This window comes from Ctenocephalides felis, unplaced genomic scaffold, assembly GCF_003426905.1.
Source record: "Ctenocephalides felis isolate EL2017-DRISC unplaced genomic scaffold, ASM342690v1 CF-g0.4_SCAFFOLD_01170, whole genome shotgun sequence".
Lineage (NCBI taxonomy): Eukaryota > Metazoa > Arthropoda > Insecta > Siphonaptera > Pulicidae > Ctenocephalides > Ctenocephalides felis.
This window is the reverse complement of record NW_020537324.1, coordinates 85851823-85867920: the sequence shown is the minus strand read 5'-3', so window position 1 is coordinate 85867920 and position 16098 is coordinate 85851823. Positions and strand designations below refer to the sequence as shown.

The 16098-nt window shown below is 27.3% G+C and overlaps 3 protein-coding genes across 3 annotated transcripts; 1 reads left to right on the top strand and 2 right to left on the bottom strand.

The window, feature by feature from the left end:
* Positions 1–1022: 1022 nt before the first annotated feature.
* On the bottom strand, positions 1023–3205 carry LOC113367881 (mini-chromosome maintenance complex-binding protein-like). The gene is made up of 7 exons (XM_026609457.1): positions 2862–3205; positions 2481–2783; positions 2122–2420; positions 1868–2059; positions 1564–1807; positions 1304–1471; positions 1023–1238 (listed from the first exon to the last, which is right to left on the bottom strand). The coding sequence occupies exons 1-7, from the start codon at positions 3147–3149 to the stop codon at positions 1023–1025; spliced, it is 1710 nt and encodes a 569-aa protein (XP_026465242.1). The 5' UTR covers positions 3150–3205.
* A 1279-nt stretch (positions 3206–4484) lies between these two features.
* LOC113366584 (mini-chromosome maintenance complex-binding protein-like) lies at positions 4485–6994 on the bottom strand. The gene is given in 9 exon segments (XM_026608215.1): positions 4485–4737; positions 4810–4977; positions 5052–5295; positions 5360–5551; positions 5631–5759; positions 5867–5978; positions 5981–6056; positions 6113–6466; positions 6533–6994. Coding segments are annotated over 9 exon segments (1764 nt in total). The 5' UTR covers positions 6818–6994; the 3' UTR covers positions 4485–4533.
* Positions 6995–7247: 253 nt separating this feature from the next.
* LOC113366361 (disks large-associated protein 5-like) lies at positions 7248–14765 on the top strand. The gene is made up of 2 exons (XM_026607959.1): positions 7248–7827; positions 13950–14765. Exons 1-2 carry the CDS (start codon positions 7815–7817, stop codon positions 14405–14407), a joined length of 471 nt encoding a protein of 156 aa, XP_026463744.1. The 5' UTR covers positions 7248–7814; the 3' UTR covers positions 14408–14765.
* Positions 14766–16098: the final 1333 nt, after the last annotated feature.

Sequence of the window (16098 nt, the reverse complement as noted above, 5' to 3'; positions counted from 1 at the left end):
GAGATCTTTGATAATATTTCTAGATCATAAAGGATCTTAAGAAATAAATAAAAAATCTTATATGACTCATGTACGATTTTCACTAAACACATAGTATGATTTTTTTAAATCTGTGGAGCTATAATATAAATATTTGGATATATCTGTCTGTCTAGAAAGATCCTTATTGAATTTTAGTCTTCAACGAAGATTTACGAATATCACCAAAGGTTTCTAAAGATATGCATGTTGTATAATTGAGGTCCTATTATTGATTTCACTTGAGCTATACAAATCTTGAAAAATTTTGTATAATAAATCAAGATCTTGTAAAATCTGTCGAAATCTAGCATACTTATTCAAATTTTTTATACATAACATATATCTTTTGATTATCTTGATTAATTTTACTAAAAAGTATTTATTGATCATAGAATTTTCAAGTAAATATGCTAGATTTGATTAGATCTTGATTTATTATAACAAATTTTGCAAGATTTGAAAAGCTCAAATAAAATCACTAATAATATCTGTAGAATTCTTTGATTATATTCGTAGATCTCGGTTAAAAATTCAAAGTCAATAAAGATCTTTCTAAATACAATCTCTGCTAAGCGAGGTATGGGTGTAATTTCTTTTATTTAATTAATAAAATCTCTTTAAACTTAAATGCTCTTAGCTTAGTTATCAATAAAACAAGTTACTAAAATTTATTTATTAGATTTATTAGAAAACTTGAAGTGTTACTATAATTAAAAAGAAAATAATTAATAGTTATCTAAGTAGATTAACTATATTTATAATTCATTTATTATCTCTAAACTAATTAAAAGCACTCCTCTTTGTTGTAGTTTTAAGTGCTGCACAAAATTAATATATATATATATATATTTATGTATATATTCAAAATAATATAGAAACAAACATCAGTTAAATTCATTAATCAATTAAAGTAAAAACTACTTCAATAATGAACTGATTAAAATATAAACATACAAAAAACATTTTCTCAACCTTAATAAAAAATCATTTTTGACCATTTCTTATGTTTCATGGAAAGCATCACTGTGTCGACACATAAATACATAAGAGTGTCTAGATCTTCTTTCCTCCTCGAGCTTCCTACTAGCTGCCCATGATGTTCTCGTCATTTTCTTCAGGCCACGTGAGATACTATACAATTTGCACACAGTCAAATATGTTGATAGCTCGTGAATATCAAAATCTATCATTTCATTGAATACGGTATAACCAAAGCCCTTAAAAAGATAAATGAAATTAATATGGGCATGATACAAGAATTTATAATGTAAGAATTTCATACTTCAATAATGTTTGGGTTGAATTCAAACTGACTGCATTTCATCATTGTTATGAAGCGTCTGATTGAGGTCAAAGCTTCTTCAAATAACATGCCGTTTGGGTCAGGTAGATTTTCTGCAAATTGTTTTTTCATATTCTCATTTATTTTTAAGGGAATGTAATTTGCAACCTGGGTAATAGATATATAATAAATAAATAAATTTTTATTTATATTTATATATATATATATATATAATTATAAATAGAGGTATCCTTTATTACCCTAAGTATGCTTTTTTGTTTACTGAATACGAGTGCTGGTACATCGCAGTCATGATAAACTTTCTGGAACATGAATTCGTACCCGATCACGTATCTGTTCAACATATTCTTAAGTGCAAATATATTATTCACTCCCGTTGCACCTATCATTATTTCTTCAAGTTCAACTTCATTAATAAATAGATTTGTTCCATTTGGTAATTGCAAGTCGCCTTGAATAAGGCATCCTGTTTCATAGTCCTTCCTGAAAGTACATTGAACATTATTCTATTATATAAACAATTAGGTTTATTTCATGCCTTACTTTGACACTAAAGTCCTTGAATTTAATTCATCGTTGGTTAAGTTTACAGTGCAACTGTTCGGGACTAAAGTTGAGAGAAAGTTGCACAAAAATTTCATATAGCTCTTTATATTAGGCATTTCTTCTTCAGAAGGGAAATTAACGATATTCAAATTAAATGTCGGTTGCACATATCTCTTTGATGATTCATCGCTGAAAAATATTTGCACTTAATACTGTTGCATAACAGATACAGGTTTGATAAATATACTTACTATCTACTTATTAAATTGAATATGACATATTCGGCAGCCAAGCTATCACCGAATAGAACATAGGTCAATATTTCATGTAGTCTATTGTAGCCTTCTTGAATAGAACGAGGAGCCCGACCCCTTAATCTTTTGTTTATAAATAGTTGTGTAGGGTCTAGTAGTGGGTTGCAATGATAGAGTATTTTGTAACAGATCACATGGATGTATATGTGGCCTTGAGCATTATTGTTGATGGTGCTCAAAAATCCAATAACGTCTATAATATCACGCATTTTGAAATCTTTTGTGTTATCATAGATCTAAAAACATCAAATTAGTAACAAATAATAAAATATATTAATGCATATGTAGTTATTTACCCTAGCGGTGCATAGTTTGTTAATTTTTTTAAGAACTGGTGTATTTTCCAAATCGGGTGTACTTTCCAAATTGGATGTACTTTTCAAATCGGATGCATTTTGATTTTCCATTTTTATTTTTTTAGTACCTACTAAATTGGTACTTGTTTTATTCTCATTTTCATCTGAATTACTGCTTGCTTTTTGCATAATTTCTTGTTCCATTTTGATAACCCAATGGTTGAGTCCGGGCACAGGAACTAAGTCAATAACTTCCCTCTCTGATTTTAAGTTTTTGCTTGAATTTGGCAAAAAAATGTCATCCTAGAAAAGTATACATTTCAAAAAAACAGTTTGCTTAGCTATTTTATTTATTACATCGACTCTACAAAAGTAACCTACCTTTTTGATTCGAATGTCTCTATATTTTCCGCACAGGGTTTTCAATAATGCAGAAGGAGATTCTTGAATTTCGTAGTACTCGTAATAAATTTCCGTATCCCGCATGTTCTGAACCATACCCCGATATCTGACCAAGGACTGTTGAGGGTGCTCCACATTTACGTCTCCGTAATTCAAAAGCGGCACTTTGCTCCAATTCGAGTAGTTTTCAAAGTAATTCAAATATTGGCGTCTTTCCGAGACAAAAATGTCGGGAGTGCATTTGGATAAATCCGGTAAATCAGACATTTTAGTAATAATTTGATGAGGTGAGAATTATAGTAGTGGATTGTTCGTTAACGCACTAGGACTGACCGACTGAAACTGAAACTGGGCTACCCAATGAGATTTGTGAAAAAGGCGGAAATTTGTACGCTGTCTGTGAAGTTGGCGCTTGTTTCAAAAAGTTTGAAAATATTATTTGTATTTTTATTAATTCATTTAAACTATTATGTTATACGTATGATTTTAATGATTTATTACTCTAATTCATTATATATGATGAATTTAAAGTAATTATTTATTTTATAAATTCATAAAAATCTATCGAATGAGAATGTTCAAAAGGGGCGGTACTTCACTGACTTCACTCGCGTTTTGTAAGTTGTGTAAAAAGTTTTGGTAGAGCTTACAAAATTAATTTGTTTTTTTTTTGCTAATAACGTGTGTTAATGAACCTAGACAATAATATTGAAATGCTATTTAACGGTTAATTTATTAATTTAAAAGTTCATTATCAAGTTATTAGTGAAATAATATAAATAAAATTGGTCTCCTTGGCATGTCCAGAAGCGCGTCCATTTTAAATTGTACAATTGTGCAATATTTTGATAAAACGTACAATAAAAAGAAATATATGTTTAAAAACGATACAAAACGTTTATTGGAAGAATAATACAATATTTAAAAGAAAAAAAATATGTGTTAGGAATAAATTACAATTAGAAAAAAGTTTATTGTAAAAAAAATATTCAAATTAGAAATGGAAAAAGTGATGTGCTTGGTGTAAAATTTTTTATGAGCGTCAATTTTATTTTGCACAATCACAAAATTGGATAAAATGCATAATAAACAGTTTTAATTCCTCAAAAAGAACGTACAGAACGTTTATTGTAAAAATAATGCAAAATTCAGATGAAAAAGTGACGTGCTCTGTGTAATCAATAAATTATTGCAATTGAATAGAGAATTTTTTTTATGAGCGTCCATTTTATTTTGCACAAGCACAAATTTTGGTAAAATGTACAATGAACAATTTTAAATGCTTAAAAAGAATGCATAAAACGTTTATTACAAAAAAGTATTGAAATTACAAATGCAACAAGTAATATGATCCTATAAAAGATTATTGTGTAATGAATGAATTACAATTGCACAATTGCTGAACAGTTTGTTGCAATTGACATGCCAATAAGTCTATAAAGTTTGATAAAAGGAATGAATAAAGTAATTCATATCTTTAAAAACAATGTACAGAACATTTATTCTAAAAAAGTATACAAATTACAAATTGAAAAAAGTGATATGATCTTGAGTAATCAATAAATTATAATTACAATGATTAATGTGTTAAGAATAAATACAAAAACAAAGTTAAATATATCACAAGTAATGAAATCACTTTATAACACATTCACATTTCGACAGTGTGTTTGGGTGCTTTGATTCTAGATCTTCTTTTAGTCTCAAGATCTTTAACTGCTTGCCAGGAGTCTTTTGTTAAATGCCTTAGACCTCGGGATAAACTATACAATCTGGCCAGTGTTAAATATGAGTGTAGATCTTCTGGAGTCATTCCTGGTTCTTGCAGTAAGTTCACAAAATCATTTTCTATAATCTGAAATAAGAAAAATTTACAGGTATGTAAATATATAAATGAACCTCATGCAATTATAATTTATATATATACCTCATGCAATTCCTGATTAACTTCAAATTCTGAGTATTTCATGATTGTTAAATAACATCTAATGAGATCCATAGTTTCATTACTTAAAAATTGTTTAACAGCTGGTAAAATATTTTCAAAGTTGTCCCTGATGTTTTCATCTATCTCCAAAGGAACTTGGTTTTTAATCTAGAATATTACAAATTCAAGTTAATATTGAATTTTTCACATTTGTGTGTTGAATTTTGGTTGTCTGAACTTACATCCAGAATACTTTTGCCCTCGCTAAATACTAATACAGGAATATCACATTGAAAATCAACATGATAATACTGAAAATCATATTTTATCAACTGGTCTCGTATAACACTCTTCAAAGCTTGCAAATTCATGATTCCAGCTTGATTTAATTTCCCTTCTTCTAAACTTATTTCTTCAATAAATAGATTTGTACCATTTGCCAATTGTAATTGACCTGCTACTAAACGATCCGTATTGTAATCTTTCCTGCACAAAATATATACATTGATAAGTAAATATTTTGAATTTAAAGTTTAATATTTATACTTACTTTGGCACAAACATAGCTGTATTTAATTCATCAATAGTTAAAGACATGGAATGACTAACAGGCAACAAAGAACTCAGAAGGTCAAAGATATGTTTTAAATATAATTTAATATTCTTCATTTTGTTTGCAGATGGTAAATTTGTTATGTTTAAACAATAACTGCCAACTAATGTGATGTCATGTCTTGCAAATCTTTACAGAAATAAAAAATAAATTATTTTAAATGAAAAAAATTGGATCTATGAGGATTATATTGTAATCTTTTGCTTACACTCTGCTTAGCAAGTAAAAAATTGTATACTCTGCTGCTAATTCATCGCCGAACAAAGTGTGTGTCAGGGCTTTGTGCAAGTTTTTATAAGCATCTTCAAACGGTTGTGCAGAAAAACTGTTGGATAGTCTTTGTGGAGGTATTTCATCTGGAATCATAAAACATTTAATACAGGGTCCTATGCAAATATTTATATTTATATTAACTGACCGAAGTGTGCTTTAGTTCTATCAAGCAAAGGATTGCAGTGTGCAATTTGTTTAATGCATATTGCATGCAAACGAGGTACTACAGAAGGTGGTAAATTATCAGCTTGGTTCTCGCACATATTTTCATCCCCACAGTAACCAAAGCAGGATCTATTGATAAAAATCCTATGACGTCTACAATCTCATTCACTTTGTAGCTATCAAAGTTGTCGTAGATCTAAAAATATTTGTTTGGTAAATGAAGGGAAATGAAATAATTGGTAGTTAAAGTACCTTTACAATGCAAGCTTTGTTAAGCTTATCAGGAATAGGTGAGTTAAGTATGTATTCCAAGGATGTCTTTGTCTCGTTTTCATCTTTTGTGGTGATTTTAATTTTATTCAAAGAGTCTGCTATTGGAGGACTTAAACATTTATCTTCACTTATTGGTGACTCATCATCATCCAGGTTTCTTTTTAAATCAGAGGTCTCAGGTATGACAGTTGTTGCAACAGTTTTATTAGTTTTAATATTTGCTTGCTCGTTATCACAAACCCAGTTGCTCAAACCGGGCACAGAAATTACAAATAAAGTCTGTCGCTCACCATTGATATTTTTATCTGAACCGTGATTGAATTTTTCATTATCCTAAAACAAAAATGTATATAAAAAACAACGTAATAATAATGTGTAAGTGGTTTTGTGTGTACATACAGCACAGCTGTTTATATCTTTATATTTCCCACTAAGTATTTTCTTGTTGCCGCCAGCATCAATGACTTCATAATTTTCTAGATATATTTCAGGATTATACATATCCTGAATCATCCCCCGGAATCGCACCAGGGACTTATCAGGATAATAAATTGAACCATGGTTTAGTAATGGTATTTGATCCCAGTTGGAGTAATTATCCAAGTGTTTTAAATATGTTTCCTGGTTTGCTACGAAATCATCTGGAGTACATTTGTTTAGTTCGAGTGGCGGTGCACAATCCATATTTATAATTGTAATAAATAAGTAGAAAAGACAGAGACAGGACTTTGGTGGAATGACAAATGCAAATGATGTGTGTTTGGCGCCATTTTTTTATCCTACGAGCTTTGACACAATAAGAAAAAAATACAAACAAAAGGTAAATGTTAATAAAGCATTTTTATTATTTGTTATGCTACACATTTGTATTATTTCATCATATTTTATTTCTTTTGCGTAATATTTGTATAATTAAATTTGTGTGTAAATATTTTTGCACAATATATTCATTTTTGAAAGTTGGTACACATGCTACATCATGTTGACAGTTCACACTATTGACAAACAAAAAATACTAAAAATAACGCAATATATTATTTATAAAATGCAGGAATATCAAATAAACTAGTGTTAAAACTATTAATCCATCAATTAATCTATTAGTTAATATATTTCCTTTAATCTGTCATTTATCCCTTATCTGTCATTTCTGACAGGAGTCAGCCATTGTTAAAGAGTCCCCCCCACATGTGTTTCGTGATAAAGAACATGTCTTGTTAGTCACACTTTAATAGTTGCTCACAAATCGTGCAAAGCTATTTGTGCTTTTTGGGTCATCATATCAAATGCCGTGTTAATTCGTTCTAGCGTTGCATTTTTGCATTTAGTCCTCAAATAATACGTCCGTCCGACACGCGCTTCAAACAAAACTCAACTCATCAAACAAACAAAAAAAGGTTAACTATACAATTGATGGATTCATGTAAATTTTGTTTTATGAATGAATAAGTCGGCGTCGTGTGTAATAAATATATTCCTGCGATTGTTTTTGTGAAAGTTCCTGTGTGTATTTAATAGTTTTTTTATCATTGTGTGGGCGTCTCTGAGCAACAATGTCAGTCGAGCACTTTGAAGGTTTACTCAACACGACGATTAAGAGATTGGATAAACTTGTAATGAATGGCAGAAATTCTTAGATGAATCTGGACAAAATATACCGGAGGATGCTTCCTGTGAAATCATGAGCGCGCTGGGTAAGTGTTAAATTATAATTTATTTTTAGGCCATGTGCTATTTTGTTTTGACTAAAGGTCGAAATGCTAATTTTTATACAATCATTGTTCAGAATCAGAAGTGGGACATTCTCCCAATTCTGCAGAAAAATGACACATGGTAATAAATTATCATTTATATACACATATCCATTTATGGTTATTCATGTGATTTAAAATATTCGGATGAACTGTAAACTTCCTTTGCTTTGTTTTGAGATTTCAGGCTGATAAAAGTTTCTGTTTGTTTAATATGTTGGAAAAAAATATCATTCGATTCACAAGTTATTTGAATTGAAATGTAAGAGTCCTTCGAGGAACCTTTTTTATATAAAATAAGGAATAAGGAAAAAAAGTTTTTTAAATAATGAATTGAGGAGTCTTTGAAATACTGAAATAAGGAGTTTTTGAATACTGGAGTAAGTATTCTTTAAAATGTTGAATTAAGGAGTCTGTTCAATAGTGAGTTAAGGAGTCTTCAAAATAATGAATTAAAATCTTTAAAGTCTTCAAAATAGTGGAATAAGAAATCTTTCAAATACTGGAGTAAGAGGTCTTTTAAAGAGAGGAATAAGGAGTCTTTTTAAAGAGAGGAATAAGGGATGAGCCTCTTTAAAGAGAGGACTGAGTCTCTTTAAAGAGAGGACTGAGCCTCTTTAAAGAGAGGGATAAAGAGTCTTTTTAAAGAGAGGAATGAGCCTCTTTAAAGAGAGGGATAAGGAGTCTTTTTAAAGAGAGTAATGAGTCTTTTTAAAGAGAGGAATGAGTCTTTTTAAAGAGAGGAATGAGTCTTTTTAAAGAGAGGAATGAGTCTTTTTAAAGAGAGGAATGAGTCTTTTTAAAGAGAGGAATGAGTCTTTTTAAAGAGAGGAATGAGCCTCTTTAAAGAGAGGACTGAGCCTCTTTAAAGAGAGGACTGAGCCTCTTTAAAGAGAGGACTGAGCCTCTTTAAAGAGAGGACTGAGCCTCTTTAAAGAGAGGACTGAGCCTCTTTAAAGAGAGGACTGAGCCTCTTTAAAGAGAGGACTGAGCCTCTTTAAAGAGAGGGATAAGGAGTCTTTAAAAAAGTGGAGTAAGGAGTCTTTATAATGATGAATTAAGGAGTCTTTTGAATAGTGAAATAAGGAGTCTTTTGAATAGTGAAATAAGGAGTCTTTAAAATGATGGAATAAGGAGTCTTTAAAATGATGGAATAAGGAGTCTTTAAAATGATGGAATAAGGAGTCTTTTAAATGATGAATTAAGGAGTCTTCAAAATGATGACATAGGAGTCTTTAAAATAATGATAGAAAGAGTCTTTTAAATAGTGGAATAAGGAGTCTTTAAAATGATGAATTAAGGAGTCTTTAAAATGATGAATTAAGGAGTCTTTTAAATGATGAATTAAGGAGTCATTTAAAATGATGATATATGAGTCTTTAAAATAATGATAGAGTCTTTTAAATAGTGGAATAAGGAGTCTTTAAAATGATGAATTAAGGAGTCTTTAAAATGATGAATTAAGGAGTCTTTTAAATGATGAATTAAGGAGTCATTTAAAATGATGATATATGAGTCTTTAAAATAATGATAGAGTCTTTTAAATAGTGGAATAAGGAGTCTTTGAAATAATGAATTAAGAAGTCTTCAGAATAATGATATAAGGAGAAATTAAAATCATGATTTAAGGAGTCTTTGAAATGATGGTATAAGATGTCTTATAAATGTTGAATTTTAGGAGTCTTTGAAATAATGTATAATGAGTCTTCTAAAATAATGAATTAAGGAGTCTTTAAAATAATGAATTAAGGAGTCTTTGAAATAGTGAATTAAGGAGTCTTTAAAATAATGATATAAGGAGTCTTTGAAATGATTATATAAGGAGTCTTCTAAAATAATAAAATAGGGAATATTCAAATAAGAATCTAAGTACTTCAGAAGATTCTCAAACAGTTTATAACTTTAAAAAATATTTTACTAAAACGTGTAAAATTTATTTTTACCATTTCTCAAGAAGTTTCTTGTAGAATTTAAACCTTTAAAAAGTATAAAATTACTTTCAATCCATATAGAATTCATTTTTACTAATTTTTGGGAAGATTCTTGTGGAATTCAATGAAAAAATCTCTTTCAAACGATGTAGAATTTATTTTTACCAATTTTTAAGAAGTTTATCAGAAAATTTAAAATCTTTCTACTTTTATCAATAAATATATTTTATTTCATGTCTATTTCTTAAAACAATTTACAGATTTTGTCTTTTATATATATATATATATATTTCTTGTAAACATATAAATATATTCTAAATTATTTATTATTCATAAATATTCGATGAACTTGCATAAATTTTTGCTTAATAGATCAACATCGTAAAAAAAACGTCACAGATAGTAATTTAATTAATGCAAACACATTTGTTAAAAAAAATATAATTATATAATTTAAACGACTACAATTTCCAGTCCTTTTTCAAACAAAATATAAATAAAGTATATGAAAAAATTTTTTCATAATCAGATATTAAATCATGTTATTCATAAGTTCATAATTAGACTCAAATGCAAAATTTTTATTTCAATTTCATTAGTAATTTACTAACCAGTTTTAGCTTGAAAAAAACATTCACAAATATTTGTATTTATGTTGAAAATATTAAACTATAAATGCATAATATAAATCATTATGCAATTATCATAAAAATAAACAGTTCAAATTGATAATATATTTTTATAATCAAATTTTAATTTTCCAGTTTGAATCATATTCATTCTTCATAATTGGTTTATTTAATATCTCAATTTAAAGCATTTTTTTGTTTTATATATTTTAATTTAACAATGTAAATATTTAATAATCATTTATTTTTTTCTAAATAAATAGAATAAATTCAATATATTTCTTTTTCTAATTAGATTTTTGGTTTTCCAATTCGAATCATTTTTGATCATGATTCATATACAAGTTTTGGTTTAAATAGAAATATTTATAAAACTATGCATAATAGTAATATAAATATTTATGCAATTATTACTTCATAAATAAACTATGTAAATTTTTCAACATTGCTATTTGAATTTTTGTTTTTGATTTATTTGCAATATTGAAACTATTTTATTATATATTATTATCTTTAATATATAACATTTATTAATGCAAAATTTAAGTATTTAGTAAAAATGATAAAATTCGTTACTTATATTCAACTGTTGGGTTTTAATTTTATTATAGATTATTGTTTTATTTCAGTAAAGAATTTCATTTTAAAATTTACTTTAATTTCGTACTTTTTGCATATTTTTAACAAGTATTTGGTTTTGATGACGATTTACTCTGAAAGTTACTTACTTAATAATTAATAATTAAATATTCTGAAAAAAAAATTATAGTTCAGAAATACCTTCAGTGGAGTTAAATATTTAAGTGTTAATTGAGTAGATTATTTAATTGTTCAATGTGGATCAATTAACCAAATTAGAGCTAAAACTCATAATTAATTGATAACTGTATATTTTACTTAATTAATAATAAAATATTTTACTCAATTGATAATTAAATATTTTACTGAATGTATTTTTGAAGTGAGTATGAGTTCAGCATAAAATTTATTTGTAAAAACTATAAAATCATTGTTTTGCTTTTTGCTGAATATTTTCAACAAATCTGACTCATTGTGAGAATATGTTCATGTTTTTGTATACGACATGTTTTTAGTACATATATACATATATATGTACATACATGTATATATAAATACGTCGGCTTTATATGGAATTATCGATTATTGATTCATGAAAATGTTTTTATGTAATTGCTCTTTATTGGAAGGTTATGAGTCACACTTGCACTGATTTATACACAGATTTATATATACATACATACATATATATACATACATATATATATATATATATATATATATATATATACATATAAAAGAACCTAATGTTTGGGCATGGCATCAATAAAAAACATAAATGTGTTTAAAAATTTCTGCTAATATTCATATATTTTCTAGTTCTATCGTCAGTCAGTAGAATTAATATTAGCATGCCATTTGTATGTCTAATATTCGAGCATAACGCCAATAAAAAACTTGATTTAAAAAAAATGTTAATATTTATGGTTAAGAAAATTGTAAGTACTTTTGATATTTTTAGTTTGATTTTAAAATTAGTTTCACTGAATGAATGCTTAGGACTGTAGCAGAAACATTGAGATTTTAGATTATATTTTTAAGCAAATTTTGATTTATTTGTTGGAGTTATGCCTGAATATTAGACTCTATCTATGCTTGCGAACATCAAATTTACAATTATAAATAACATCAAATAATAATGCAAAGGAAGGATAATGGAATTTATTTTTCCAAATGTTTATATGTCATCATCACAAATTAGAGAATGAGTGTTATAAAATACACATACATATTATATATTATATATATACATATATATATATATATATGTACGTAATAATGCTTATATTAGAAAAAATGTGTTAACCAAACAAAAATGCAACAAATTTGTTAGACAAACTTGAAAACTTTCATATTCATCTAACGTGAGGCCGTTACTGTGAAACGTTAATCTCTTAATTAACTACTGAATTATTTAAATTACCTAATTAGCAATATTTTTATACAAATATACATAAATTCATACAATTTCAGTCGAATGGAGAATCTTCTTTTTATCTTCTAGGTTGATATTTTAAATTAATAAATAATTGCCGGGAAAACCTTAAAAACTGCCCTTTTCTTCTTCACATACAAACGTTTTCTAACTAAAATCACTAGTAGAATCAATTTGAGCTTTATTGCACTCATTGTATACTCCTTCTAAACAATTATTCGAATTTTGATAAATCTTTTTGAAGTTTGTTAAGGAAGTTTTCTAGGATGTATGTGATTATAAAGTACTGGGATATAAAGGAAAAAATGTAAAAAACATGTCATTGTTTGCATTGAAAACAAATGAAAACTGATGAAAAAATGAAATATCATTTGCCAAAAATTTCAATTTATTTATGAACCTAGATAATATTAGAATATGTAAATAAATGAATGATTATGAATAAGAAACATGAAATGTCTACATTATTATTGCCAAAAAGCAGTTAAGATGTGCCAGAAATTGAAATAATATAAAATACAGTATATGTATGGCAGATTGAATGATACCGATATAAACAGGATATGACAAATTAATTCACTTAAAATATGAAATTAAGTATTAATCAGGGCCGGTCCTACTTTTAATGCGATGCATGCGAAAAATACGAGCGCACGCCTTAGGGGGCGCCAACACAAAATTCGGATATTAAATTTTCAATATAGTTTTTTTTTTCAATATATAATTTCTTTGCATCTTTTACTACTCTTTCCACATTATTTCTAAAATTCATAAAAATTTCATTTTATAACAACAAATGGCAAAGTAAAGATGAATACATGCAATTCGGCCCTCACGATATCGATTAGGAGAAGTTTGAAATGCAATTTTGGATATCTTAAATAATAAATTAAATTAAATTAATTTAATCCAACATGAAGTACCAGTGTTATATTATGATTATGTTATACCGTTTAAAAGACTTCAATTTCTAATATAGTGTGGAAATTGAGACTCATTATTTTATTTAAAGCAGTGAAGCATTTTATTATAAAAACAACAATTATTATTTTTACATAAACAATAAATAATAGTATATTATATTAAAAAATTGTAGACATGGGTACAGGACAACGTTTGTCGGGTCACCTAGTATATATATACATATATATATATATATATATATATATATATATTATATATATAATATATAAAATTATGTATCTGCAAATATTTACGGACAATAAATGCAGTTACTGTTATTTTTCGCTAACAGTTCATCTTGTTCGTGGCCGCAAAACTTATTATTATTGTGGTAATAAATGGTTTAATTAATTCCAATCGCGTATTACACGTTGAATTAATTAAAGAATGCCGTCCAGTCCACTACTAATGGACATTTGAATAGTCTCACGTAGAAAATACATATTTAACGGTCTTTGAAATATAAAATATGCACTCTGGAGAAGATCAAATTGGGGCAAATAAAATATTCTGTTATCACATTTCTAGGTAAGACAAATCTCTTACTGAAGAGCAAGTTGCCCCAATTCAGGCGCCTGGTGGACGATCTCCGTCGTGGTCAATCAGGAGAGCGCCCCATCAAAGCAGGAGACCTCCAGGGCTTCTGGGACCTGATCAGCTTGGAAATCAGTGAAGTCGATGAGAGGTTTGAGAATATCCAGAAACGTAAATCAACAAGCTGGGCTCCCTTGGAAACCAAGACTATAGAGACTCCTCCGAAGAAAGTTGAAAAGCTTAAGAATGGTGTGGATAAAACCGATGCAGCCAAAGGTAAAAATTTTGATCACCTTCGGAGTGCAGCCAAGCAAAGGTTGGCTTTGGCTAAGGCCAAGATGCAGGAGAACATGAAAAACAACCAGGAGGAGTCGAAGGAGAATGGACAGATTCAGTGCAATGTATCGTGTACAGCTAAAGAGAGGGATTTTGAGAGGCTCTCGATATGTTGAATTTGGATGTTAAGATTAATTTGTTGACTTTAGAATTGTTTAATAGTATTCACAGTGTGTGTACAGATAGAGTATTTGTGAATTGCAAGGGAGAATATAATTATATTTATTATGATACATATTAATGGTTTGTGCTCATCATGCAAGTAATCATCAAGCTAAATCATCTTATTTACTTTTATTAACAAATCTTTTGTGTGTGTGATCAAATAATTTAACCTATTCATTTATCTAACAACCATGAAATTAATTAATTATCAATAAGTATTTGAAAACTAATCGAATGTATTAGGCAATGATATAAGTCTATAATATTTATTTAAGTTTTAATCATAATTAATTTAATCATGAATATTTTGCCCAAAGATTTTATGTTTTTATTATTAAATCTTGTACCATTTGGTTATGGACTTATTTTGAATATTTTTTGTATCAAGAATATAATAATTAAATATATATATATATATATATATATATATATATATATATATATAATATATATATATATATATATATATATACATATAAGTAAGTCTTTGACTAAATCGTATATCATGCATTTATATAAATAATATTCATACGAATACTTTTCATCAATTATGTAGTTAATAATTTATTTAATCCTAGTTTTAATAATAATTTATATACGAAGTGTTTGATAATTTAAATAGCTTGTGGCATGATGGCTTTTTTTATATCTTGCAATATTATTACTTAATTAGATGATAATTTCTAATTAGTAAACAAGACACAAAACGTTTTAATATAATATTTATCACTTTGTAATGTTATTTATATTTATTATATATACATTATTTATAAAATATACACAAACATATATATATATATATATATATATATATGTTATAACAGTTGAATACTCATTAAGATTTAAGTATATTTATATATTTAAGCCCAGTATTAAGTAAAAAATAGATTTTCAAAATTAATTTATTCTAATCGAATCAAAATATTGTGTGCAATGTAAATTAAAAGTACAAATATTAATATTATTAAACATAAAAGTATTTATATATATAGAAAAGCTTCGTTAAGACAATTTCTTGAATGAGATATGAGTATTATATGTTTTAACGTGGGAGAAATCGTATTAAGCATAATTGTCTTAAGGGAGTTCTACTGTATATATACATTTTGTGAAGATTGTGCCTTTAGAATAATAATTATGCACAAAAATCAATTTTTGTATTATGGTTTTCACTTTGATCACTCGATGAAATGTCTTGACATAATTTAATGTTAGTTTTGTTTTCTTATTTATATTTGAATAAAAATATTTAAACTTCTGTACGCTTGTTATTGTATGTAATATATATATATATATATATATATATATATATATATATATATTGTGCTTTATTTATTCTATTTCAGTCTGTTACTATAATGATATGATAACGTTCGCGCCTTTTTAATATGCTAATTCGCGAATGACGCAATTCTTAAATTTGGACAATGGAACACATATACATACATACATTGATGATCTGTTAAAAGATTATTCTGACTCAAATGTGACATTATAATTATTGTCACAGAGCGTGACGACCATGACGACCGTGACCAACCTCCGGAATTTATTTAATTAATTATAAAATAACCAGTGGATTAGCTAAGCCATATATAATCATGTATAAATAACTATATAAATCCGTGGAAAGTTATCCATG